At 42.6% G+C, this 25,584-nt stretch overlaps 1 protein-coding gene across 1 annotated transcript in view; it reads right to left on the bottom strand.

Annotated features, from left to right (window-relative positions):
* Positions 1-2,712: 2,712 nt before the first annotated feature.
* Positions 2,713-25,584, bottom strand: part of LOC307265474 (ephrin-A5b-like) — a 70,284-nt gene continuing 47,412 nt past the window's right edge. The window contains exons 2-5 of the mRNA XM_080047221.1: positions 13,294-13,586; positions 5,210-5,275; positions 4,976-5,056; positions 2,713-4,310 (exon numbers count right to left, since the gene is read on the bottom strand). Of these exons, the coding sequence (XP_079903347.1) occupies positions 4,186-4,310; positions 4,976-5,056; positions 5,210-5,275; positions 13,294-13,586 (565 nt within the window). The 3' untranslated portion in view covers positions 2,713-4,185. The remainder of the gene's footprint in view (positions 4,311-4,975; positions 5,057-5,209; positions 5,276-13,293; positions 13,587-25,584) is intronic.

Genomic DNA, 25,584 nt, shown 5'->3' with positions numbered 1-25,584 from the left:
AACAGGCATTTATATACATTCAGAAGTGAATGAAGACGCCAGCCAGTATGGCAGATATAGATAGACCTGGCACATTAAGGTAGCAGAGCAAGAAAAGGGGTTTTCAATATCACAGACCCACTGGACACACACACACACAGGCAGCAGATAGTGTGGACGTTGGTGCGCAGAGCAAAGCTTTAGTGAGCAGGCGAGTCTGCACTTGGCTGAACATATGGGAAAGGGATACTAAAAGGGTTTGCTATAGGTGAAGGAGCACTCCACCAGAAACACATCTTCTAAATGCACAGTGCACAGGCATTCTATAGAACAATTGTTAACCCTTTACAATAGCTGTACATTAATGAACTGTTAGTTAATGTTTAGTTAATGTTCAACAAGCATTAAGTCAGCACTAATTATCCTTTTATAACTGCTTAAATAATGTTTGATAAACATTAATTAAGCAGTAACTAACTGTTATGCCTAGTTGATGATTAACTAAGCATTAGTATGTTAAGCATAGTAAATGCTGAACCAAGCATTTACTTACCATTAATATCCAAGCATTAACAGTTAGTGGATGCCTAGTAAGCATGAACTACACATTAACTACCGTCAATAGCATTAACTAACCATCAACTTACAGTTAATTAATGTACACCTATTGTAAAGTGTTACTGAACAATTTAGGTCCTCCACCATCTTCTCTCCAACTGTGGTTCTGATTGGCACACGCCTAGTGGAGAGGATATGTTAAAGGCATGTTCCTGACTTTAAAACATGACTATTGATCTCAGCAGGAGCCCCTTAAAGCTTCACATCTTGCGCTCCTTCTCTTTCCCTGTCTCTCAGGTCCACTTTGGTGTGGTTTCAGTTTGCCCTGAGAGAACAGGACACCTCCCTCCGTTTGTTCCATCTCACCTGGTGGTCGATTTTTTCATTCCAGAAATAACCCTGGCAGGGTTCAACATAACTTTTTTTTCCTACTGGCCCGCCGGGCCAGTGGATCCGAGTTTTACTGGCCCCTTGTATATTTTCACTGGCCCTGCACACACTTTTTTTTTCTTCATAATTTAGTGTCAATAATTATAATACCTGTATTAGAAAAATAAAGAAAGATAACCAGATCTAAAGGGAATATCTATACTGTAACAGTATATATATATATATTCCCTTTAGATTTGGTTATTTTTCTTTTAGTTAATTATATGAAATGTTGATATTGCTCATACACATAATATAAAAACCAGGCAAACATATTGAATTATAAGCCTACAACTGAAAGTATGTTGAAAGAGTCGGCCAGTATTTTAAAGTCCAGTAGTTTGATGGTTGTTTGTATTCTTGAATTTGGGCAGTTTAATGAATAGTTCACCTGCAGAAGTCATGTTCAAACATAAAAAAAAAATAAGAGATGAAGGTCTGATCATTCTTTGTGGTGTGGTAGGCTGTTTTTATTACTTTCTCTATATGCATTAGGGATGTGAATGTGTCGACCGAATGACCGGTTTTCCACTTGCGCTCAAGTTGACTTTAAAAATAGAATAGAAATCCGAAAATCAGTGGGTTATGCCGTTTTTTTAAATGGGAGATTTCACCGTGTATGTGAGTTCACGTCTGGTCGTGAGCGCGCTGCAGGAGTGTCACTTCTCCATGAAGTGTCAGCTTCACATAAGAGTCCGGTGTGGGACCATTTTTTCAAACTATTGATAAAAAACAATGCAGTGCAAAATATGCAGCATAAGTTAAACGCTCGTCTAAGACTATGACGTTAAATCACCTTAGAAACACACAATGCCTTCGTCCGATCACAGCAGCGTTTCACCGTGTGATCTCGCCAGCGAGTGAGCCGCTGCGCAGATGAACTGTGGTTTGTGGCTAAAATAATAACCGGGGATATTCTCCCCGTTAGCGATTTCAATGGGAAAGACTTCAGCGATCTGATTGAATGTCTCGAGCCTGAAAACACAGTGCCAAACTGCGCGACTATAGGAACTGTACAGTGAGCGGAGTCCCTCCGTTCGTTTCTGTCTACAACCGACACAATCACCGGAGACGCATTCACAGCGTTTAAATAACGCCTCTCATTTGTATTACCATTGGAGCTTGGATGCAAATACTGTAACATTACGGCGGCAGATAAAGGAAAAGCGCAGTTATCATTTTCTGCACACCTCTGCTGTGGGAAGAAAGGGGGCAAAGCAAGTCGACTCGCAGGCGGACGGTAGGCAGCTCTGCCAACGGAGCGAGAGTGCACCCGCTTGTTGCTCTGCCTGTCAAAACGCCCACGCATCGGTTGTCCACTGGCCTTTCATTAAAAAATATATTTTATATTAGGTTTATTATATTGAGTCTTAAATAGACACTGCTTTCATTCCGACTCTCAACGCGCATTTCAATGAACCATGATGTAGTCTACAAAAAGATACTGAACTGTGATTGGCCAGTCACTGGCCCGGGCGGGACAGTGACTGGCCAATCAACTTGCCCTGCATATGATTTTACTGGCCCCGGGCCATCGGGCTATACGTTATGTCGAACCCTGCCTGGTATGAGGGTTTACCCCCTGGGGCTGTATTCTTTCTGTACAGACGCCACGTTTTTTCACGACATCAAAGAAGGGCTATTGAATCACACACAACCCCTCCCCCCCCCCCCCCCCCCCCCCGTCTCACACACACATGCTCTGTAAGTCAGTCACTGTCTCACTGAAAACATCTTTAGCCACAGAAAACTTGTGCTGCTTTATTCGCGGAATAGTAACCCACCCCGATTTTTAAAAAACAAGACAAAAAACAACAAATCATCTTTTGACCTTTTGATGTTAGGCATGGACACATCCCTGAACATTGTAGGAAATTTGCATCTATGTACAATAGTTGTGTTATTATGACAGTGATTCACAAAAGCAACAGTCTAAATAGTAAAACTACATTGGTGACATTTTTAATGACAATTTTCGAGAAAACACAAATATTCTACGCTTTCTACACCCTGATATCACATCAGACTTTTTTTTTCTTCTTCTTCTTCTTCTTCCTGGACTTTGTTAAAAACAATAAAAAGAAAACATCATCAAGCAGATTTACATAAACTGTAGTACTGTAGTTTTTGTAAGATTGTATCCGATAAGCTGCGTGTGATATGAGCTAACTTAATGGGTAAGTGTGGTTGTTCTTTTTATTGCCTTTCTACTGTATACTTACAAACTAAAACAAAACAAAAAAAGCACAAGGACTTCACAATAAATAGGAAAATACATTTTGCCTGGTAAAATACCATATCCACTTCTACGCTCCGTTCAAATATTTTACTGTACACCCGTGATGGTTGCTACAATTGAATTACGTGATTTAATAATAGAAAAAACAAACATTAATCAATCATTAAATCGCCCTTATCCAAACACTAAAAGATGAGTGCTTTCTTTTCAATTTCTTCTTCTTTCTTTTCTTTTTTTTACTCTCAACAAGAGTCCTCAACAGTCCGAGATGTTGCATCTGACTCCTTTTTAACCTGAGTGGTAGGTTAAGTCATCAAAGGCCAGCCCCTTACACCCACGCCCTTGGCAACAGTCTCCTAGCAACAACACCTTCTTGTTTTTCCTCTCTGTTAGCCTGTACATGATGCGGCGCTCCCGGATCTTTTTCCAAAACTTCTTCAAACTTTGACGTAATATTGAATCATGTTTCATGTCTGGGGGTAGGGAGGATGGATTATGTGATGTTTTCCTGAACACAAAAAAATGTTAAAAAGTCTGTAAACTTTAGAGGGATTCTGCTGTGCTTCTTCGCCATTTAAGCTAAGGAGGGTGTACTGATTGTGTCGTTTGTGTGTGCGCGTATGTGTGTGGTTTAAAAGCAACACAAATATATTGTTTAGTATCTGTATACTGTGGACGGTAGCAAGGCAAACAGGCATGACAGCTCTGCCTGTTTCTGATCTGGGGCACCTCGGCCATCGGCATCCGTCAGAAAAAAAAGCCGAGAATCACACTAGTTGGCAAGTCAAAAAACGACCAATTGGCTTCAGTGTCGAAGTCCCTTCCTCTCTCAATTTTCTTCTCGAGGGATTGTCAGTGTTTTATTTATTAAAAAAAGTGCTCCTAGGGGGGGACTTGGGGTGAAGGGGGGTTGCAGGGTAGGGCGGCCTGTGGTCCAATCAGGACAGTCCATTTCCTGGTGGGATTCCTCAGACTGGGCGCTATAAAGACAAGATGGCAGCCAGGAGTATGAGGGAGGAGCTGAGCATGAGGATTGAGGTCTGCAGCCGACCCACGGAGTTCACATCCCGCCGAGCCGGCTCTGGAGACTCGTGACCGATGCCGTCTGAAGAAAAGACATAAAGAGTTTAATTCACGAGAAAACAGCTCGAAATATAAGATGATTCAGGCAGGACTAAATGAATACAGACACACATACATGTTGCCTTCAACAAGGCTGGATTACCTAGGCCTTACATTATTATTTGTTTCAGTTAGTTGGTCAATTTTAATGAATGCAAATTTGTTTATGCATTACTAAAGCAGGTTATGAAGTACACCAATGTTTTATTTATGGTTAAACTTTTTGGGAATTCTTATTTGATTGGCTTTGCCCCTGTTTTAAGTTTTTATTGTAACAAAGTCTATAAGAGTGGCATGAACCTTAGTAAAAACAAATGTAAACTGTTTAAAATCATAGTTTGAGTTATTTGGTCTGCTTTTAAAATGTGCTTTATTGGTACAGTTCAAAATCTGAGTTCTTCACACAACACAACAGAAAATGAAAACTGTCCCCGCACTTTTCTACTGTGAAAACTCAAAATACTGTTAAGATTCAGTAAATAGTAAACAAAAACACATTTACTGTGTACCAGATGAGAGACAATTCTGAAGGAAATCATAAGAAAATAATAATATCAGCAGCCTTGCAGTAACGGGAAGTAAACAATTATATCTGTGAAAAACACAGACGCACATAAACGTCATGTATACATGTTTATTTCAACTGACCTCTGGGTTCTAGGGAGTTTTGACTGTTGTCGTCAAAGTCCACTCCTTCCTGCACGCTCCCAGTGCTTTTCACACAATTGTCTGGGAGAGAAACAAAGAGGAGAAGAGGATATGTAGAAGATTAGAGAAGTTGGAACGTCACTGGTCCGCCCGCCCTGATCACAAGCTGGGGCGAAGCAGAATGGAATAAGGCTGGGCAGGGTACTGTATTAGACACAACAGTCTGGGACTCACTTTGAGGCCTGACGAAGACTTTCAGTCGAAGGCAGCTCCGTCTTCCCTTGTCGTCAGTGATGGAGGCTGTTGGAAAAAAAACATCAAGCAAGATGTTAGGAACAAAACACTTTGGACACATTTGATGCTTTTTCCATTATAGAACACCTTCACTTCTAATCTAAGGGCTGCAACGGGACTGTGGTTTTAAAATGGCATCCGTAGTATTTCACTCAATAATGAGATCATGATGATTTCACAATCTTTGGAAGCAAAAACAGTTTTGTTTTAACATAATATTCCACACAGCATCAAAGGAAATAGCTTCACATGCGCAAAAGTTGTTGTGCGGTTGCCTGTGTGTTTAATCAATTTACATTTGAGATCTTTGTCTTCTTTCATTTAATAAAATAAACATGTACAAAAAAAAATTATCATCATATGTTTAGGTATCAAGTAAAACGTCTAATATTGCATTGAGACGAGTTGTAAACATGACAACCAGTTCTACCAAGATGTACACAATTACCTGCCCAAAATCTGCAAGCAATATTGCATATAACACATACTATATACCTTGCCATGTCTTGTCTGTAAGGGAATTCACATCAAGAATGTATTACCCTATGATCACCTAATGTGCATCTCGAGAGGCAAATATATTGGAGCGTATTTTCTTTGTTGTCCTCGGTCTGCAAACCCATTCAGTATAGTCCAATCATTTCACAACTTCACCTGATACCTCTTCACATTGTACCACCCTCTATCTACCTTCACATACAGTGGGTTAAGCAGCAGAACTGAGCACTCATGACAAGGTCGACCGTGTTTTAACAAGGTTACATACTTATGTCCTTCTTAATACAGTCTGAAGAGCCTTATCTATGCATTCCTCTCAACCTGATGTGAAATGACCAGTATTATTATATATGAAACAGCCTCATATTTCCAAGTGTAATGTGGCCAAGGGGCATTTCATTTCATTTCTGCAGATGTAGGCATGCTACAAAATCTCATTTCCTCCTCTTCCTCCTGATTCTGAGCAGGCAATCATTAAAACCTATTTCTGTGGGGTTGTTGTGATTGTTTTGCACAGCTAACAAAAAATAATTAGTTTAGGAATAATGCTGGGAACCAAGTGGCTAATAGAGCGCTGAGGGGTGTCTCCAGCTGTGGCCAATGACTATACTGTCTGCACTTCTGTCAAGAATATATTTATGTCTTTGTCTGGCCTTCTGTTCATCCCACTAGAGATTTTTTTCTTTCTTTTCCTTTTCAGACTTGCTCTGGACTCTGCCATTGTCCGCTGGTTGCCAACTGTCTCAAACACACACAAACCAACTGGAGTGTGTTATGATATGAGTGGCCGTGCCTCTGGTATGTGTGCATGTACAGTATGTAGTTGAGTACTTGCATATGTGTGTGCAAAGACGTGCCCATATAGTGTGTCCGCAGACACTCTTATATCCTCTCCATGTGATGGACTCATGGCCCGGCTGTGAACGGCTGATAAAAGTAAACCGTGTCAGGGTTTCCACTGTCGCCGATGCCTCCGGGCTCCCATTTCATAAAGGGCCGTTTGATCAGATACTGTGAGAGGCTGTGAGAGGAGATAGAAATCATCTTTACTGCTTGACCAATGGAGGGAATACTGGAAGTGAAGCGGAGGGAGAGAAATAAACCAGAGAGAGACGCTGTCAATCACACTGCTTCTGTCTGTGTCAGCTGGGTGTCGGGTAACTTACCTCACACCCCGACAGAACTCACCGTCTACGTTTCCGTCTCTGAATTTCGACTGGTCAAAGCCTCTTTCTCTGTCTTTAAGCCTCCCTGTCTCTGTCTCCCTGGCCGTCTTATCTCTCTCTTTACTTTGTTTGACTCCTATAAAGTGCACTATAAAGTCTACTTCTGCACTCTTGCACGAACATCTTGAGAGGGGGAGATACTATTTGTATTGGGGGTTGCTTTCAAATAATGTTTTGGTTATTTCACCATTAAATGAATAATAGCTTCGTCTGTAAAATGTCATGAGGTCCAGAAAACTGTAAAAGTACGAGGTGACGTTTCCAATTATTGTCAATTTTAGATACGATATAGACTGGTCAAAAGCAGCACATTCTCCCATTTCACAAAGTGGAGCTTGTATGTTAGAAGTAAATAGTTTTAAATGTTCATCATGTCATCCTTTCAGGACTAAAGTGGATGTTTTCTACTGTGTTACTGTCAGTGATTTAGAAGGAAATATACTGTATATTGGAGTGCGGGTAACCACAGCAACAGTACACATGCATACGCTGCTGCAGTGGTTTAATCTGACTACATATTTTAGATGGTGCGTGTTTAAATCCTGTAATGCACTATTAAGTTGAAATTTGTACAAAAAAAAAAGTAACTGCTACCTGTCAAAAGTTCAGTTTCCATCCACTAAAAGGAGAAAAATGCAAAGAGAGACCTTGGCAGTTATTCTGACTGTAGTTAGAGTTGTTTTTAAATGGTAAAAAAGGCCGCTAAGTATGCATGGTACAGTAAAAGCAGGATAAAGCATCGTGTAGTTTCAAATATCCCCTCATCATGCATCATCTCTGCTATGGACAGCTTGTAGTAAATGTTCTTTAATGTCTATTTAGTACTTTTGATTTATACTATTAGTTTTGGTGTGTGACCATTTATGCATATCTTTTATCTTTTGGATATGTGTCAGGTGAAAATAATTTTTTTTCTACGTAAAAACAATCCTAGTTGCAGCCGTGAACAACATGGATAAACGTCTCTATGTTCCTTCTCTGTTTTTCCAACATTTCTCACTCTTGTTTTCTTTTTATCTCTCACTCGTTCGTTGTCTCATCCTGTCCACATACCACCATCCCTTCACAGACTCAAACCGACAAGCACACACACACACACACACACACACACACACACACACACACACACACACACACACACACACACACACACACACACACACACACACACACACACACACACACACACACACACACACACACACACACACACACACACACACACACACACACGATTACCCAACTGTCTTCTTCTCTCTCTCATGTCTGCCACTGAGGTCACAGTCTGGCTTTTCTATCCTGCAGCAACAGAGCAGTGCTTCAATCATGACTGTTACTCCAGCCCACCCTGCAACTCTAGAACCACCAGCGTTAAAGCCTGGTCATCCGGCCGCCGCCCCGTCACCAAGACAACAGGACGGTCAGGCACATGTTACATCGTCCGTCATGTGCTGTGGGACCCGTGAACGCCACAGTCACACATTTGGTTCCGGTGTGGTGTCAAAAAAAGTGATCGTCTGCCGAAAAGTGATTTCAGTAAAATAAAAAGGTATTTCAGCAGGTAAAAGGGACTCTGTGGGCTCTTATCTGTCCCACATAACCCTCATGAATGATATCAAGTCATTCTGAGGCAGAAATAAACCTTAAGTAGGAAAAGGACTAGGACTAGAATGAAAAAATCAACATGCTGGTAAAATCTTTACTGTATATAGTCATAAGGATAGTTGCAAAGGTGATCATTTATTTATTTTCGATAGAAACCATTCATAAATCATGTTAATTACAGCAGTTTCCAAATATGAACTGGTATCAAGATGCCTTAGTCGCGTAAATATTATGTTCCAATCGCGCTATAAACTGCAAACGCGATTGTGATCATTCGGTCACAAGAAAGATTAATGTTTTAAAATACATATATTTGCTATTACAACAGACATATAGTTATGTACTGTATTTGCATTGTATGACTGTTTGGTCCTGATAAGAGCAGCTGTACACATATAACCAGACCGAATCACTTTTTGGCAGACATTCACTTTTTGGCGCCACACCGACAACACACACATGAGAGGTCTCCAAACAGGCTGGTATGCCGTGTAAGGCCATGGCTTTGGTGTGTGACTGTGAGGTGAATTAGCCAGATCCTGATATAAATACTGCCGCTTCAGATGTTTTTCCTTGCGATGATCTTGGTTTATCTCGTGGAACAAAGCCCTTTGTCTTTTGCTTCAGCCACTATGAATCTAAAGGGGAACTGTCGGGGTGCTTTTGCTGGCTAGGGTTCATGTCATTATCGATGCAGATCTGCGCCGGCTATATAGCGATCGGGACAGCGGGCGTTTGAAGCACGAGGGGGGCTTTACGGTGGGGAGACAGTCATCTCTCTCACACGGAGAGAGCCAGACTCTCAACTGTCTCCTCTGAAAATTGGATTTCTATCCTCCGAGATTAGGATCAGGCTTTCCCCAGCTCCACCGAGGCTCTAGAAGAAAAACATGCCGCCCCTTGCAGACCTCGCCGTCGTCTGGGTGACCTTTGACCTCGCGGGGAGCAGCCGCACCACTGATCCACACACACACACACACACACACACACACACACACACACACACACACACACACACACACACACACACACACACACACACACACACACACACACACACACACACACACACACACACACACACACACACACACACACACACACACACACACACAGGAGCGGCTTCAATTGCTAATTTTTAAATCAAGTTAAATGTTAAATTGAAGTCAAAAGCCACACATTCTCACATTTCACAACATGGAATATGTATGTTAATTGTTTTTAATTTTCAGTTTTTTGACTCACAAATGTTGTCTAGAAACTATTAATAATATTAATAGCTTAGTTTTGTAGAGAGCCTTTCAAGAAACCCAAGGACGCTTGACAAAAGTTGTAGCCCAATGTCACTAACTTAGAGGGAAGATATATTGGTAACCACAGCAACAGTACATATACATGCTATACTGCAATTAAACCACTGCTGAAACAGCAAGGGTCTAAGCTGACTTCATGTTTTAGATGGCAATATATTGAAATGGCTTGTGACACTTAACCAAAGATAAATATTGTGTGTTCAAATCCTCTTACGCACCATTAAAGCTGTAGTGCTTTTTCATATACATGGATGTCGGTTTCATTCAAGCTTTAGCCAAATGCGTTGAGCCAATAAGCTCCACAAAATTCTCTCTGTATTTTGCCCAAGAAATGTTTCAGTTGTTGATTCTACTGCTAAGAAAACACCTGGACGTACAACAGAAGGTATAACATCCATGCGTGATCACCGACAGGCTTACCTCATGTACGTAGATAAGCAGACAGTGTTGTTGTTATTACTCAGCATTCCTCATATGGGCAACCGAGGTTACTCACTATAGCTTTAAATTATAATTTGCAAAACAACAGAATGGTAAGCCGTCCACTGAGGTTTTATAAGAAAAACATGCCGCCCTCCGAGGCCACGAGAAGTCTGCCAGACCCATACCGTCATCTGGATGACCTTTGACCTTGCAGGACCAGCCACAATGCTGATCCCCACACCATGGGTTAGGCTTTCCTCTGGGTGTTTGTCTTTCTGCCCCACACACAGGCAGTCCCATAGCCAGCTGCAGGTGTCATATATTTGACGTGCACCCTACCCCTCTGCTCCACCCTGCCCGGGGCCAGTGACAATCAACTTGCTAAAGGAGGACAAAGGCGTGCTTGTCTTCACCGAGACAGGCAGACATGACGGACCCTTCAATGTGTCAGTTACATGGCCACTTCACAAATTTCCCAAACCATATAATATGTACAACACAGATATTAACAATCGTCTATTGTAAGGCTTTGTTACGCCAAGACACAATCAACGCGCAATCTGACACTGACACCAGTAGCCGATATAACATTGTTCACTGTAATCCGACCAGCATTTCTCAATGTACTGTAGATGATGGAAAAATAGGTTATTCGTGTATGACGGTGGTATTTCTTTTCACACTGATGTCAATATAAGTTCCAAGGATCAAAGAGAGACTCATTGAGAATGTACTCCTGAAAAGTAATTGCACTGGATGCTTAAAAAGTAATGGAAGTAAGAAGTAAAATAGTGTGCTAGCATTTAGGAGCTATTTAACCAGATTTTCTAAAACAAAGCTAAAATGAGTTTGAAGTTTGGACTTGCATTCATCAAGCTACTGAAGCGGGACTACAAATGAGAGCTAATGTCTATCCATGTGTGCTGTATCTGTAAATTATTCGCAAATACTTTTTAAATACACTTGTCTTTCAGAGTCCATTCTACTGTTAGATGAATTCAGTAACTGAGGTTCATTGTTTTGTTCCCAATATTAACAATAACACGTTTGGAATTTGCTGCAATTATTGCCTCTGACTGATAAGTATTGTAGTTTTAAGAGACTGTCATTGCACTGAACTGACAGAAATAAATGAAAGAAAAAATAGGTTTAACTTTGTATGTAACTGAAGGCCGCAACATAACTATTTTATGTTGATACATTATCCAAGATCTTCTAGATGCAGAAATACAGAGGTTATCCTTCAGATGGGAATTTGCTGATACAGAACTCCAATCGAAACACCTCTTCGTCTACTTTATAACTCCATAGAATCTCATGACGAATATCTTTATTATCATGGGAATGATCTGACTGTAAGGCCTTGGTATTCTCCCAGGGGCGTCTTTGTCTTTTGTTATTTCATCCCGTGCTCAGATCTTGTGTTCTCAGAGGGAGAAAAAAAATTGTCTGTAGTGAACGAAAATCTGATAGATGAGTCATGAATTTGAGTCAGCGAGAGATAGTCCATATGGCCTGACACTGCTCAAAGCCATATGGCCTGTCTCTCTGCATTTGTCTCTCTCTCTCTCTCTCTTTCTCTCTCTCTCTCCCTCTCTCTCTCTTTCTCTCTCTCTCTCTCTTTCTCTCTCTCTCTCTCTCTCTCTCTCTCTCTCTCTCTCTGGATGATCAGTCCTAATCAAAGTCCGCAAGAACATCATCTTCACTTAGTTTCACATCAACCGGAGCCAACTGAACAAACACAAGTGGAGTTGAGCAATCTATGATTTACCTTATCGGCATCCAGGGAATTGAAACAACATGAAAAGAATCTCTATCAGCTGATCAACATTTCCACTAAACAGTCCCATTTATCTAACAGAGTTGGGTAGACTAGCCGATGGACAGAAATCCAATCCAAACATTTTGTGAAGGGTAATAATACATCACAATACAACGCGTTGCTGCGGACAATTGTGATGGTGTTGTGATCCCAGATGCTTGCTTGCACCACCACCGTCCAAGATCAGTTAGGCAAAGATATAAACAAGTGGAATGACGTGAGGAGAAGATATTCTCCAGCGACTGATATTTGATCATCATCTTAACTACTTCATTGTGTAAAAACTCTTCCTTGAGATCTACAACTTAACCGCACCTCATTTATATCAATAATGGAACTTAAGCAAAACAACTTTTTCTATACTCCAGTCACCAACAGTCTGCTTGGATTTGATATATTTATCATAGCATAGTCCTCTGTTGTAAGGCCAACATTGTGCTTCCTTTTAAGTCTTGCTCCTCTTACTATTGTTTCCTGTCAACTACAAAGTTTCCTCTGAGTAGATGTGTCGGATCACCATGGAGCGCACTGTCTCTCATTTAGTCCCTCTATCGTGCCGCTACAGGGCACTGACTTCACTCATGAAACACGACTTCCCAGACATTTGCTTTCCCTGTGTTTTCTCACGAGGAGAGGAAAGCTGAGCTCAGGTCGGTCAGCAACCGAAGACACTTCAAACGAGAACCTCAAAATGTTTTGTTCCCGCCAGCTCGTATTTTGGCTTGGCCCTCATTCTGAGGACTTGCAAAACAAAACCTCAACATTGCTGTCTTTTTTTTGGGGCGTGATGCCAAGATGAAATTGATATTGATCTTCTGATAGAGCCCACTTAAAAGCTTGGTATCGTAGTAAATCTTTTTGTAGTTGTGCTCACATGACACCTGAGTTCTAGAACTGATAACAAAAATAGAACTTTTATGTACCTTATTTTGAAAAATCTGAGTTTCATTCAAGAAGCCAAAGTTATAAATGTTGCTCACACATAGGTACTCAAACTTCAGCAATATAAAAAGGTTTAACATGAATGTCATTTTGATCAAAATGAGTAAATACTCAATCAAGCCACAATCAAAATCTGACCAGATTTAAGAGACAATCAAATTAACAATATTTTCTGTAAAGTAAGCGCATACTCACAGATATAATAATACTCTCTGCCAGGGCGGAATTCAAAACCTAAGGAGAAGGGGGTGAAAAGCTGGAACTTCTCTGAGAACTTGAGCGGTCCGTTGGGCGACAGTGGCCTGTTGCACTCCCAGCGTTTGAAGCCCTTGGCGGTGTGGTCACAGGAGCTGTAGCCGTCGTAGTTGACCATGTAGAGGATGTAGCGCTCGGCCCGCTCATCAGACACCGGCCCCATGTAGTGCGGACAGTAGACATCAAGGTAGTCGTTGATGCAGACGTCGATGTGGTAGTCGCCCCGGTAAAACCTGGAGCAGGAAGAAAAGAGGTAAATGTTTAACATAATGTGGCAAGTTGTTTGTGCACCCAAACAACAGATCTATGTGAACATTCCAAAGCTGTTTTGTGGGCAAGTGTCATATTGTCATCATCACATTACAAGTCTGCAAACTTTTTCAGGTCTGTGAATGATAATTGATACAATGGCAAGTTCTTGTTTTCAAGTTTAAAGTCACATCTTTAGAGAGCTTCTGGTTAGTAAAGTCTTAAAGTCTTACTATTTTTCATCACTAAAAGGTAATCTAGAGAATGTTGGACCACTACTAGCACTATTGAGCACCCTTTTAATGTGTGCTTCCACTTTCTGTTTTCACAAACACAAGCCCCAAGGGTGACGCAATGCATGCACATTCCCGCTAATGGTTTCACACCATTCCACTGATCTACAGGTGGAGGGGGGTAACGTGCCAAGAAACTAGCAAAAGGCACTAGAAGAAGGGGACTGCTGGCAAAAACAATGTGGATGTAATCAACGTGCTTTTGAAATGATCCAGAAATCGGCTTTGCAAATGTTTTGAGGAAAGAAAAAACTTTGCATTTGTTAGACCTAAGGAATGCACGCAACAGTGCTGCTCACACGAATAGCTTACGACTGGTTTAATGTGTGATCATGCTGCCTTTGCTCGATAGTTCATGTATATATTTGAATCTCGGTTGTCCAATGCAATTTTGATGTCCATGTCTAAATAAAATCTAACTCACTAACAATATGTTTGGGTGAGTAATACTGAAAGTAAACGGGGCACTTGAGACTGGAGTGCAAGTTTGAAGTCTACCGCTCTAAAAGACACATCAATGACATCATGTTTGCATTTACACCAAGAAGTATATTACCATTTGTGCTTACATGACATAGATTTTTGGATGAGTGTTAATAATCAATTTTTTCTATGTCAGCAAAAACACTAACATGATTAATCTATTATTGGCAGGGTGATTGTTCTTGTCATTCCCACAATTCGATCCTTGTATCTCTGATCGTGCCCTTTATTTACCCAATGAAACTATGCTGGGTTTGCTCACTCTCAGCAACCGTCTACTTTGTGTTTTGTACACATTTGACATTCAGATCCCCTGAAGCAGTGCTTTGCTCGAGGGTACATCAGTAACAGCTGTGCGAGTGAGAAGAAGTGTAACTGATTGTATTGTTTAGGGAGTCTCCAGCCACCATGCCCATTCAAAATGTGCTCTCCAAAGAGTTATGAACACTCCAACACCTGATGACGAGAGATGATACTCTGAGTATCTTAGCAAGGCCACAAAAAGTTCCCACATGTGGTCGGAAAAAAAAGTACGAGGCCAGACTGTGAAAGACACTTCCACGCTATGATCTCCTCTGGTTTTGTTTACAGGATCTCATCATGTCAGTCTCAATCATACGAGCCTCTCATGAGACTCCACTGAATACCCCCTTTGCACCCTGGCATAAAAACGTCTCTCACGACACACACTAGTCAGTCCTAAGCCGTATATCAATGTTAGCGCGCGGCGAAGATGACTTACGCCGTAGTGCTGGAATTAAAGTCCCCTAGTGTTACAGGGCTAATCCCCTGGTTAGCATGTGCCTTTAGCAGCTTTAAGCGGATCCCTCTGTAGAATGAGATTTTCATTAGCCCAATATGACAGCTTGATGTAGGAGCCCCTTGTGGAATCTCCCAAGTCTGGGAAAAAATTAGGCCTGTTCTCAAGCCGCCTCACCTTGAAACAGCCCCAAGATTTTTTTGCCGTGGTGTTTACAGTAAACCGAGTGGACAGGCAAAGGGTGGGGGGTGTGGGGAGTGCAATGGCTAGATATGCCAGGTATTCATTCCTGAGGCGAGTGATTGGGAAACGCATATTCCCATAGGCGCCGTATAAGGTTGCATTTCTGAGGCTTTTAGCAGAGACAGATTAGGCTTGGACAGCCGTCCTGGTTGTGTCTCTATAGCTGCTAATGGCCCCGCGGTCCAGTATCACTGACATACTGCGGATGTCTTTAATACTCCACCTCTGTTCATTGACACAGTGAGGGGCCGTCAGGGGAGGCAGGCCAGGGACCGTGTTGGAGCATGCAGCAGGCTGATGATCAGATACGGGCTAGCTCACCTGATCACAGCTAGGAGTTCTACCCAAACGTTATATCGCTGATCTTGGATCAGATATTACGCAAACTCATCGCCAAGGGAAAGGGGAGCACTAGTCAGCTGATCCGCGGCCAGGTGAGAATGAGGAGGGAGCGGTTGATTTGCAGCTGTTGCCGCTGACACGTACATGTCGGGGGCTTCGTGAGTCGTGAGTAGGATAAAGGGAGGTGTGTGCTCGCTGCGGCCTGCTGGGGGTATCAGGTTGTCGTTACACAGATTGTAAATGTGCTGCAGGATTAGTAGCCGTCCTACTGGATTTGCAGTGGACACAAATGAGCGGATGTGTGTGTGTGTGTGTGTGTGTGTGTGTGTGTGTGTGTGTGTGTGTGTGTGTGTGTGTGTGCGTGTGCGTGCGTGCGTGCGTGCGTGCGTGCGTGCGTGCGTGCGTGCGTGCGTGCGTGCGTGCGTGCGTGCGTGCGTGCGTGCGTGCGTGCGTGCGTGCGTGCGTGCGTGCGTGCGTGCGTGCGTGCGTGCGTGCGTGCGTGCGTGCGTGCGTGCGCCAGATAACAGGCTGTGTGGGTGTGTTGTAGCATCAGCAGCCATATTCTAATTTTTTTTCACTCTCTAATTATAGTCTGGTCAAACGTGAAACTAAAGCCCTTGTTTTCTCTCTCGGCTCTTTTTTGTTTTTTTCTTTCTTCCCTTCAGCACCAGCTGAGCGCTTTGGCTCCAGGCATGCACAGCATGGCCTCAGTTTTCAGAAACTGCTCGCTGATATTATGACTACCATGGGGTCAACCGGCTCCACAGTATCATGTCCTCAGCCAGAGGCACTGTGGGATAGCCTGCTTTGTCCTCCCGTGTCTCGACAAAGCCTTAAATGTTCGGCTTGAGCCTTGCAAGTGTCAGCAGTTGTCAATCAAACCTGGGGCCCAGGAGAGGGCTGAGATTAGTCAGGATGTAAAGGAGTTCGTAACTAGTGCCTTTGTGAGGGAGAGGTGGGACAAAGTTTGTGAATGTGATGATGGAACTGTTAAGACCTGGATAATTCAAGTCAGATACATCCTGATTGTGTCTGAAGTAGGGACAGCGTTTACTCCTGGCAACTCAAAATCAGTCTTGAGTGACCACGTCTGATTAGATTTCACTTCAGCACAAATCAATAGATTCATCACTATTCTATGCTTTAGTGCAGAACAATCCAAGTAAGTAAGCAACAGTAAGTCAGTAGCCAACATGCCCTCTAGCAGGCCAGCATTCTCACACAACACAACACAACACAACACAACACAACACAACACAACACAACACAACACAACACAACACAACACAACACAACACAACACAACACGTTTTATTATTTTGTTATTTCGGGCCGTTGAACAAACTTTCTGCCAAAGAAAAAGCTCTGTCAACTGTGTGTTCTGGGGATTATCTAGACAATTGGGAAGGGGCATGTTGAATTTGAAATATAAATGTTCAGTCCTTTAAGTGCCATAAATGGAATGCCATGGACTTCCATTGTATTGGGGTGTGTCACACATCTCATAGATAAATATGCAGTATCAAAACCTGTGTATTAAACCAAACTATCTACTTGGCTGAATACCACTGTAGGTAAGTGAGACAATATGAACAATAACACGGGCAAAACTGATCATCCAAACTACTCTACATTTACAGATCATATAATTATTTTCTTAGCCGTTAATGATCAGATCTTCACAGGTGGTTCGGATGGGAACCGGGGTCAAATGTGGCCAAACATATGCAGCGGAGAGGCCTTGTTCAGCCTTTAGATCTAAAATAGCGGGCCGTAGGTGTTTATTACAAAAAGCGATAAAACGCTCAGTGAGAGCAGCGAGAGGGCCGACAGATGATCCAGATGTTTTCCAGATGAGAGGCTGTATGGAAGAATGTTTTTCTTGAGTGGCAGGAATGAAATATTGATAAGACACAGAGCCATAAACTCACAGCCTGACTCAAGATGTGGTCCAAACGGGATGACATTTCATCTCGCCATGTCTTCTGGAACCGCAAACTTTCTCCTGCTGATCCCTTACTCTGATCCCTACTCTGTGTACCCAGAGATTCTGACAGCACTCCCCCCTCCCCTCCCCACCCCATCCCACCCCCCCTCTCCCTTTCCCATTGTCATTAGGCACAAGATTTATTCATCTGTTATTTCTAAATGGCTTTGTTGTTACAGGCTATTTAGCAAAGTCATTAGGGCCTTTTCGCGGGGCTTGATCGAGGCAATTTCAACAAGTTGTGTTTTCATTGCTGGCCGTAGTGGTCCAGGGAAGCAGGAGGCAGAAACAACGGTTCAGACCTCGGCGGCAAAAGAAACCACAACAATCCAACAGCATGGTTCAGCAGTTCAGTGTCAGTTTATAAATGTGTCATGGTGAGGCCATTAGCAAAATAAAAGCACCTCATTCCTAAAACCATTTGTCGTGGGGATTAATGATCCCTGATTGGCTAGAATTACTCACGGCCAGTTGGAGGGGTTTATCAATGAATCAGTAACTGGAGCTCTTAACAAAGAACACATCTATGGATAATCCCTCTTTTCAGTGAGCCCACCCCCTGTTTTGTTTGCTTTTCTTTATCCCCCCTTCTGCTGTGGTGTTGTCACTCTAAAGGCCTGGCACAGGTAGAAGGTATGGTGGAGCCAGTACAGAGAAAACTGACTGAGTGAAGAAGAGAAGAATGTGGAAGACAAGAGGTTGGAAGAAAGAGAAAGACATAAGCATATCTAGAGACAAGATCTGCCTTAAACCTTGCCCTAAGCGATCCTCAACCTTTTCTGTTTAACTTAGATATGAGTCTAAAAGAACTGGAACCAGCCGATGTAAAAAGAATATGCCCTAAGCTTAGGGTTACACAAAAATAGAAGCCTAGATGACCACAGTGGCCATGAATGGAAGGCAGAAGTAAAGAGCGGAGAGTATAACTGAAGAAAATATTTCTAGTTTTCTGTAATGTGATGGTCCTTTCTGAAATCGATAGATAACGAAAGCAAATAACAAAGTTCTAGGAACCAGAACGTGTAGAGAGGTTATAAAGTGTTATGAATGAGGGTGACGGCAACTCAGTCTGTTGGGACTTGGGTTAGAAACTGGAGGGTCGCTGGTTGAAGCCCAAAATGGAGCTGTCTTGGACTGTGGACTTGTAGCTAGAGAGGTGTCCTGAGTGTCCCCAGCCTAAATGACACCTATTGGACGAAAGAAGAGAGTAGAAGAGAGGAGAGAGCAGAAGCGGGAAAGAAGAAGAATGTAGACAAAACACGACGGTACCAAGAAAAAGCAGAAGGGAGGAGGAGAAGATAAAGCCCTCCCGTTGTTTTCCTCATGAACATAGTGTGGGTCAGACGAGGGGCAGATTCCCAGGGTTATACCACAAAGAGAGAAAAAAAGAGGAGACGCTCTCAGCCCACAGGAACACATCAAGCTCCTGTCCTCACGTACACACACACACACACACACACACACACACACACACACACACACACACACACACACTCCAAACCACAGTCTTCCGACCTCACGCAGCTTCTATATCTGGTGCCTAAATTTACCCCTCCACAAACAGACGTGAACTAACTGTCCTTTTAAACTCCCAAGACAACACATCACGGGGTAATCTGTAATTCCTGATTGCGGCCCATAGGGGGAACTCTTTGTGGGGCCATAAAGAGGGGGCTAATCAGAGCCCCAGTCTATGTGATGTGATGTCACCAGATGGGGTCCATCCATCCATCCATTCTGTGCCTTTGGGGTTGGGAGGTCCCGATCACCCTCCCTTCCACCTGTCCAATCATTCATAGCGCTCTGCCGCCAGGGAAGTTAGAGCCATTATTACTAAGTTGGATAATTATATACACACATCTGTCCGTGGACTCACAAACATATGCCACAAATGCGTGTGCACACACACACTCACACACATACACACACACACGAACACACACAATGTATTTAAACACGTAATGTGTCTGCCAGGGGGCTCAGGCGGACTGGGCGTTGACAGCACAGAGATGGGAAAAATGGAGCCTGTTAAGTATAGACAGTTCTCCGTTGAAGTTTTTTTTTTTATGCCGGGAACACAACCAGAGGAGGTGAATAATTGGCCTCAGATTGAAAACACATTGCTGCTTGTGGGTACTTTAGGCACCTCAGACATTTAAAAAATAAAAGTAAAAAATATATAAAGTATAACAGAGGCGGGTGAGAGCGAGTGGAAGCAGAGGCAGTAGAAGCATGAGAGCAGACGGCCTGTTTGTGGATCCTGGTGGTCCACACTGTGCCAATCGCTAACCACCGGCCTTCAACACAGCTGCAGTCGCGTTGTGTGCCAGGCTACAGTTAGACGAGTCACACACAGACAGAGGATGTGTTATGTAAAGCGTCATGTATATTCTAATCTCTTGTCGGTGTGCAAATGAAGCCCTGTTGTCTTTGTAACCCGTGTGACAGTACACACTGAGAACCAACCCTGACATAATATGAGCTGGAACCAAAGCAAGACTTTTCTCTTAATATCTTACTTTGAGAACATCTAAGAACGTTTTTCTTTTTCTTTTTTCATTTTGGAGAACAATATTATACGTTTAAATGTTGTCTGAACTCTGGGAAGACTTTCTGTTGGGGTCAATAATTGATTTGAATTTACTTTAATTTGTAAAGAATAGTTTCTGGGGGACATTCCCTGGAAAAGGGTTATAGGAAGTAAGAATTTCCTGGAAGAGGTACACAGGTGCTTAGTATTGTATTAAGTCAGACGGGCTCACAAGGGGGTAATTTAAAAAAGGATTGGTCAGAATTGAAGCAGCGGGGGCTAGGTCATCCTGACTTTTTAGTCTCTGGCATTTAGCAGGCAAGGGGGGGGGTTTAATAAAATACTCTATTTGGTTGCATTATGGGAAATGTAGGATCACACATTTTTGGAGCTTGACCCAGTTACTTTGAAACTAAATGATTTTCTTCTACAAATCCTGTAGAAATCCAAATTTAGCCTGACGACTTCACTACTCTATGACATCATCAGGGTTACTTCTTCCGTACTTACTTTAATAACTGAAACATTTTCTATCACTGGAACAATAATATAAGATGACCACTGTGCTTGTTGCCACAGAAACATTGCATGCAATCATGCCTTAAGCGGCTTGATTTAGGTTTAGCTGTCCCATTTAAAGAACAACATTTCTGGGAGATTCTCCTCCTGTCCTACATACATGGACAGGGGCAGGTTAATAACTGACAAAGCTATTCTGGTGTCATAGAGGTCAAAGCAGCAACAGCAGCATGGGGTAAGTGTCAGTCATCGCACACACACACACACACACACACAGCAGGGCTCCATCACTCAGTCAGTGTAAAACCCCTAAGGGGCCGACAGAACGACTCATAAACCCCCTCTGTGCCCAAGATGGTTGTTTGCGTTGCCATGACTCCCGTTTACAACAACACAAAATTCGGTCAGCAGAATAGTAGCTTTTTCTTTTCCTCACAAACACACAGCATTAGCCCCTGCAGGTGTATTCACGTAGGAAGCACTTATACATAGGCACAGACACATGCCCCCTCCACTGCTCCTAAAGCCACATAACTGCAGGAGGCCCAGAGCAGGCCCTGTTAAAATAACCCCACTGAGGTATGTTCAAAAAAGCACCTGCCGGACATGTGCACTGAGGAACAAAGAGCATCATGATCACACACACACACACACACACACACACACACACACACACACACACACACACACACACACACACACACACACACACACACACACACACACACACACACACACACACACACACACACACACACTGTTGAACAGTCCGTTTACTAAGCATTACTTTTAACTGCTAACTTGCATTTTAACTTTTAACTTTAAAGTGTCAACTTTTTTTTACTATTTACAAAGGCAAGCATTATATTTAGCATCTTTACCTATTGCTTTGTTATTCGCACTATTCTCTGTTTCTACTGTAACACTGAAAATGTCCCCACTATGGGATTAAAGAATGATTATCTTATTTTATCTTATCTTGATAATTGTGCTGCATAGTCAAATAATGAATATTTAATTTAACCAAATGTGAGCGCTCCTGCAGTGTGAGTCTCAGCGTCCCAGGATGCCTCCAATCAGACTGGACTGATATTGATCTGACACCTTAGACTGTGAGCTGAGGGGTCAGGGGTTAGTGACAGCCCATTATTCAGGCTGAGAGCCAGTTGTTTGGCCAGTGTCTGAGCCTGCAGGTGACAGAGTGACCTCACTGCAGTCTGTCTTAGGAGAGCTGCTGAGGGATGGAAGGTGAAGTTTAAAAAAGTCTCTTGAACCGCTTCATGCTTGGCTCACTTTTCTATTTTCTCCCTTCAAACTGGATTGCTTCTGTCTCATTCTCTCTGGCTTATTTACTAAACGGTCCTCCATTGTCTCCATGCAGCATCTAAAAAGTGAATTGCTTTGGTTTTTCAGTCTTTGTATTTATTTTTAATAAGCCAAAACTGCCAGACACTGTTTCAATTTCACCTTCCCCTCAGGAGTTGGCCATATGAAAGAAAATGAGCTACACTCAGACAGAAGGTTTTATCAATATAATATCACTATTGTGACACCATGGATGTTTTTTAGAAAACTAATTTAAAAAACAATGAAGTTTACAATACAACTAGAGATATTAAAGTGAGCGCTACCAAGGTTTCAAAGGTGTGGCACAGTCTCTTAGTGACAGCTGACAGATTTATATCATGTCATTGAATCATATTGCATTTCATCACAGAGAGCCCAACCCTACATTCCTATGAAGCAATGACATAGATTTATATTGTCTTTCCTAATTTATGCATTTGATGCTGCACATGCGTGACATAAGCTCAAGCAAACACCTACTCGGCTAGATTTATTCACGTGTAGATGTCAATGTAGGTTATATATATATAGCACTTATATATATACTGTATATATATATATATATATACTGTATATATATGTGTGTGTGTGTGTAAATTCATATTTCTTATTGACTGATTGATTGTTTAATGTATTGCCTGAAATGGCTGTCAACCCCAATTATTCCAAGAGCACAGAAACATCAAATGAAAGGAAAAAGATGGAAGGAAAAAAGATTACATGGAGGAATATGTTCAAAAAAAGGGGGCAAGACTAATAACAGCCACACACACTCAAACCCAGATGGGAGCTAACCAAAGCAGCAGTTATCCTGCAGGAAAGGCCCCAGTGCGCTTTACTAACATGGCCCCCGATCCTCTCTCGGCAGGGCCCAACCTCTGACCTCCCTCTCCAGGGGCGATGGCGGCCCCCCCCCCCCCCCCTGTACTGCCCTATCACTTTACTGCACCCCAGGGAGCCACGTCCCCACCCCCTACCCCCAGGCCAACACACTCTGAACCCACAACCGGGCGCAGGAGGAGGGGGTTAACAGAGGAACCCGCAACGTCTGGACTCAATCACTCGCTCATGACAAGCCTGAAAAGCTCTCACACATACACCACCACCACCGCCAGTGCATGCACACACACACACACACACACACACACACACACACACACACACACACACACACACACACACACACACACACACACACACACACACCAGCACTTATCCACCAGTGAGGTCTCACACACATCAAAGTGCGGCGCAGTTGACTTGCTTGAGTAATAGGCGTTCTGTGGGGAGATGGTGAAAAGCTCAAAAACTCAGGGCTCAGAAAAATATGTTGTGTTCATGGTTCTGAGAAGGGAGCGGGGGAGAGAGAGAAAGGGCGAGGGAAGATTATATTCAAGGTTTTAAGAGAGAGAGAGAGTGAGAGGGTTTGGGGGGTTCGTAGTGGCAGAGTGAACGATGGACTAGTGAGAGAAATGTGAAAGGAGAAGCTGAAATGATGTGAGAAAAATGTGAGGGGTTGTGAACGACTGGGAGTGGGAAAGCGCACATCCCTGATTTAAAACTCCCATAGGTCTCGTTCAAGAGCCAGGAGGTCTGTGTGTGCGTCTGTGTGTGCGTCTGTGTGTGCGTTTGTTTGTGTGTGTGGGTGTGTGTGTGTGTGCATGTGCGTGTGCCTGTGTGTGTGTGTGTGTGTGTGTGCGTGTCTGTGTGCGAGCTCGGTTCTGGGACAGCTAACTTTATCTGTATTGGCCCAATAAAACACATACTAATTCTCATAGGATTCTAACAGGGCCTTCACATCAATGGCTCCCAACCCGGTCCAACCTCTAGAAGAACAAAAAAGAGACAGAGAAACTTGCCATCTGTTTCTCAGGAGGAACTATTTCCTTTATATTTAATGGAAAAATGCAATTCATAACTTGTAGTGGGGAGTTGACTAAAAGCATCAGCAGGCTACTTGTAATTTATTAACGTGATAAGCTGACATCCACACTACCCGTCAAGTTCAGCATTTAGTAAAACACTTAGGGGAAAATAAGATAAAGGTTTAAGCAACCTGTCACATTCTTTTCCCGAAATTGCTGCGTGTACTTACAAAAGAAAAAAACTGACTGTGACTTTATGTTCATATCAGTCTCTCCAGACTTCTGTGGTTAGAAACACTTTTCAACCTTTTAGGAAATGTAGTATGGAGCTCATGTCAAATCACAACTGAGTGAAAAGAGATCAGACAAAAACCAAACTGTTTTACTGCCTATTCTCTCTCCCCCTCTTATAATGCTCCTAGCATCTGTAGCATGCTGTAAACTTTATTCAAAAAAATTGAAATAAGTTGGTGTGGATATGTGCACGTGACAGGATAATAATAGAGGTGGCGCAAACTGAGAAAAAATCAGGAAGAGACAGTTATGAATACATTGTAACACAAAGTGTATATAATCCAACCACTCGAAAATACTAGGAACTGGTTCAGCTTATAAATTGTAACTAAAATGTGAGTTCACTGAAGTTGAGTAATTAGTTCAATGTCATCAAATATTCTGTCACTTAAGTTAACTAAACTTACTTAAACATGTTTGATGGACTTGACATATTAAGTTTAATCAACAGTAGTTTTTGTATTTATTATTTAGAACATACAGCTGTGTATGCTGCTGTTGGAGCAACTCTTGCCCCAAGTTGCTACAAAGACATTACATGAGGCTGCACCTTGTAATTCTGTTTATGTTTATTGCAGGTGTTTATAGGGCTATGGGACTGAAGTGGATTCCAACGATCATGGTGGTTCACATTGTTTTCATGACTATCATAGGAATTAATCACGCCTTAGCTTATTACGTGTTATAAGACACAGCAAGAAGAGAGTTTGAACCCCAAACCAAAGCATGCTGGGAAGTCTGTTGATAAGCTGCTTATTTCAATGAGCTCGCTGAACTCTCAACAGGGCATTTATTCAACTGTTCATTTCAAGTGAACTCTATGATAAATATGTCAGAAAATTAAACTGGAAATTCCCAATTGAAGTAGATTAAAATGAGCAAACTCGTTGTACTTGCATTAAGTCAACGATACATCTCTGTATGATGTTTGACAGTATCAGATTATAAGAAGTGCTTCTATTAATGTCCTAAATGTAATAAAAGGAATCTGAAGAGTCCATTGTAAGGGGGCTACAGCTGGGTGAGAGCCACTTAGGAGGCCCAGCCCTGTCACCCCCCCTTTACATCCCACAACAGGCCCAGAAAAAACAGCACATGTAACATCATGTAAGGGGCTAAACATAGAAGAGCCCTCCGAGTGCCCCGCATGCCAGCGCCCGAGCCATACCACCTGGCCCACTCAATCTACCCCCTCGGCCCCTTCCCCTTGACACAGAATGTCTGTCAAAGTGCCATCCATCAGCCCGCTAAAAAACCTAGACTTTCTCAGATCTGCATGTATACTGCTTTAAGAGAAGCACCGGCTCCGATTCACACAA

Source organism: Ammodytes marinus, assembly GCF_949987685.1.
Source record: "Ammodytes marinus genome assembly, chromosome: 18".
Lineage (NCBI taxonomy): Eukaryota > Metazoa > Chordata > Actinopteri > Uranoscopiformes > Ammodytidae > Ammodytes > Ammodytes marinus.
The sequence above is the reverse complement of the archived record's forward strand: the minus strand, read 5'-3'. Positions and strand labels throughout refer to the sequence as shown.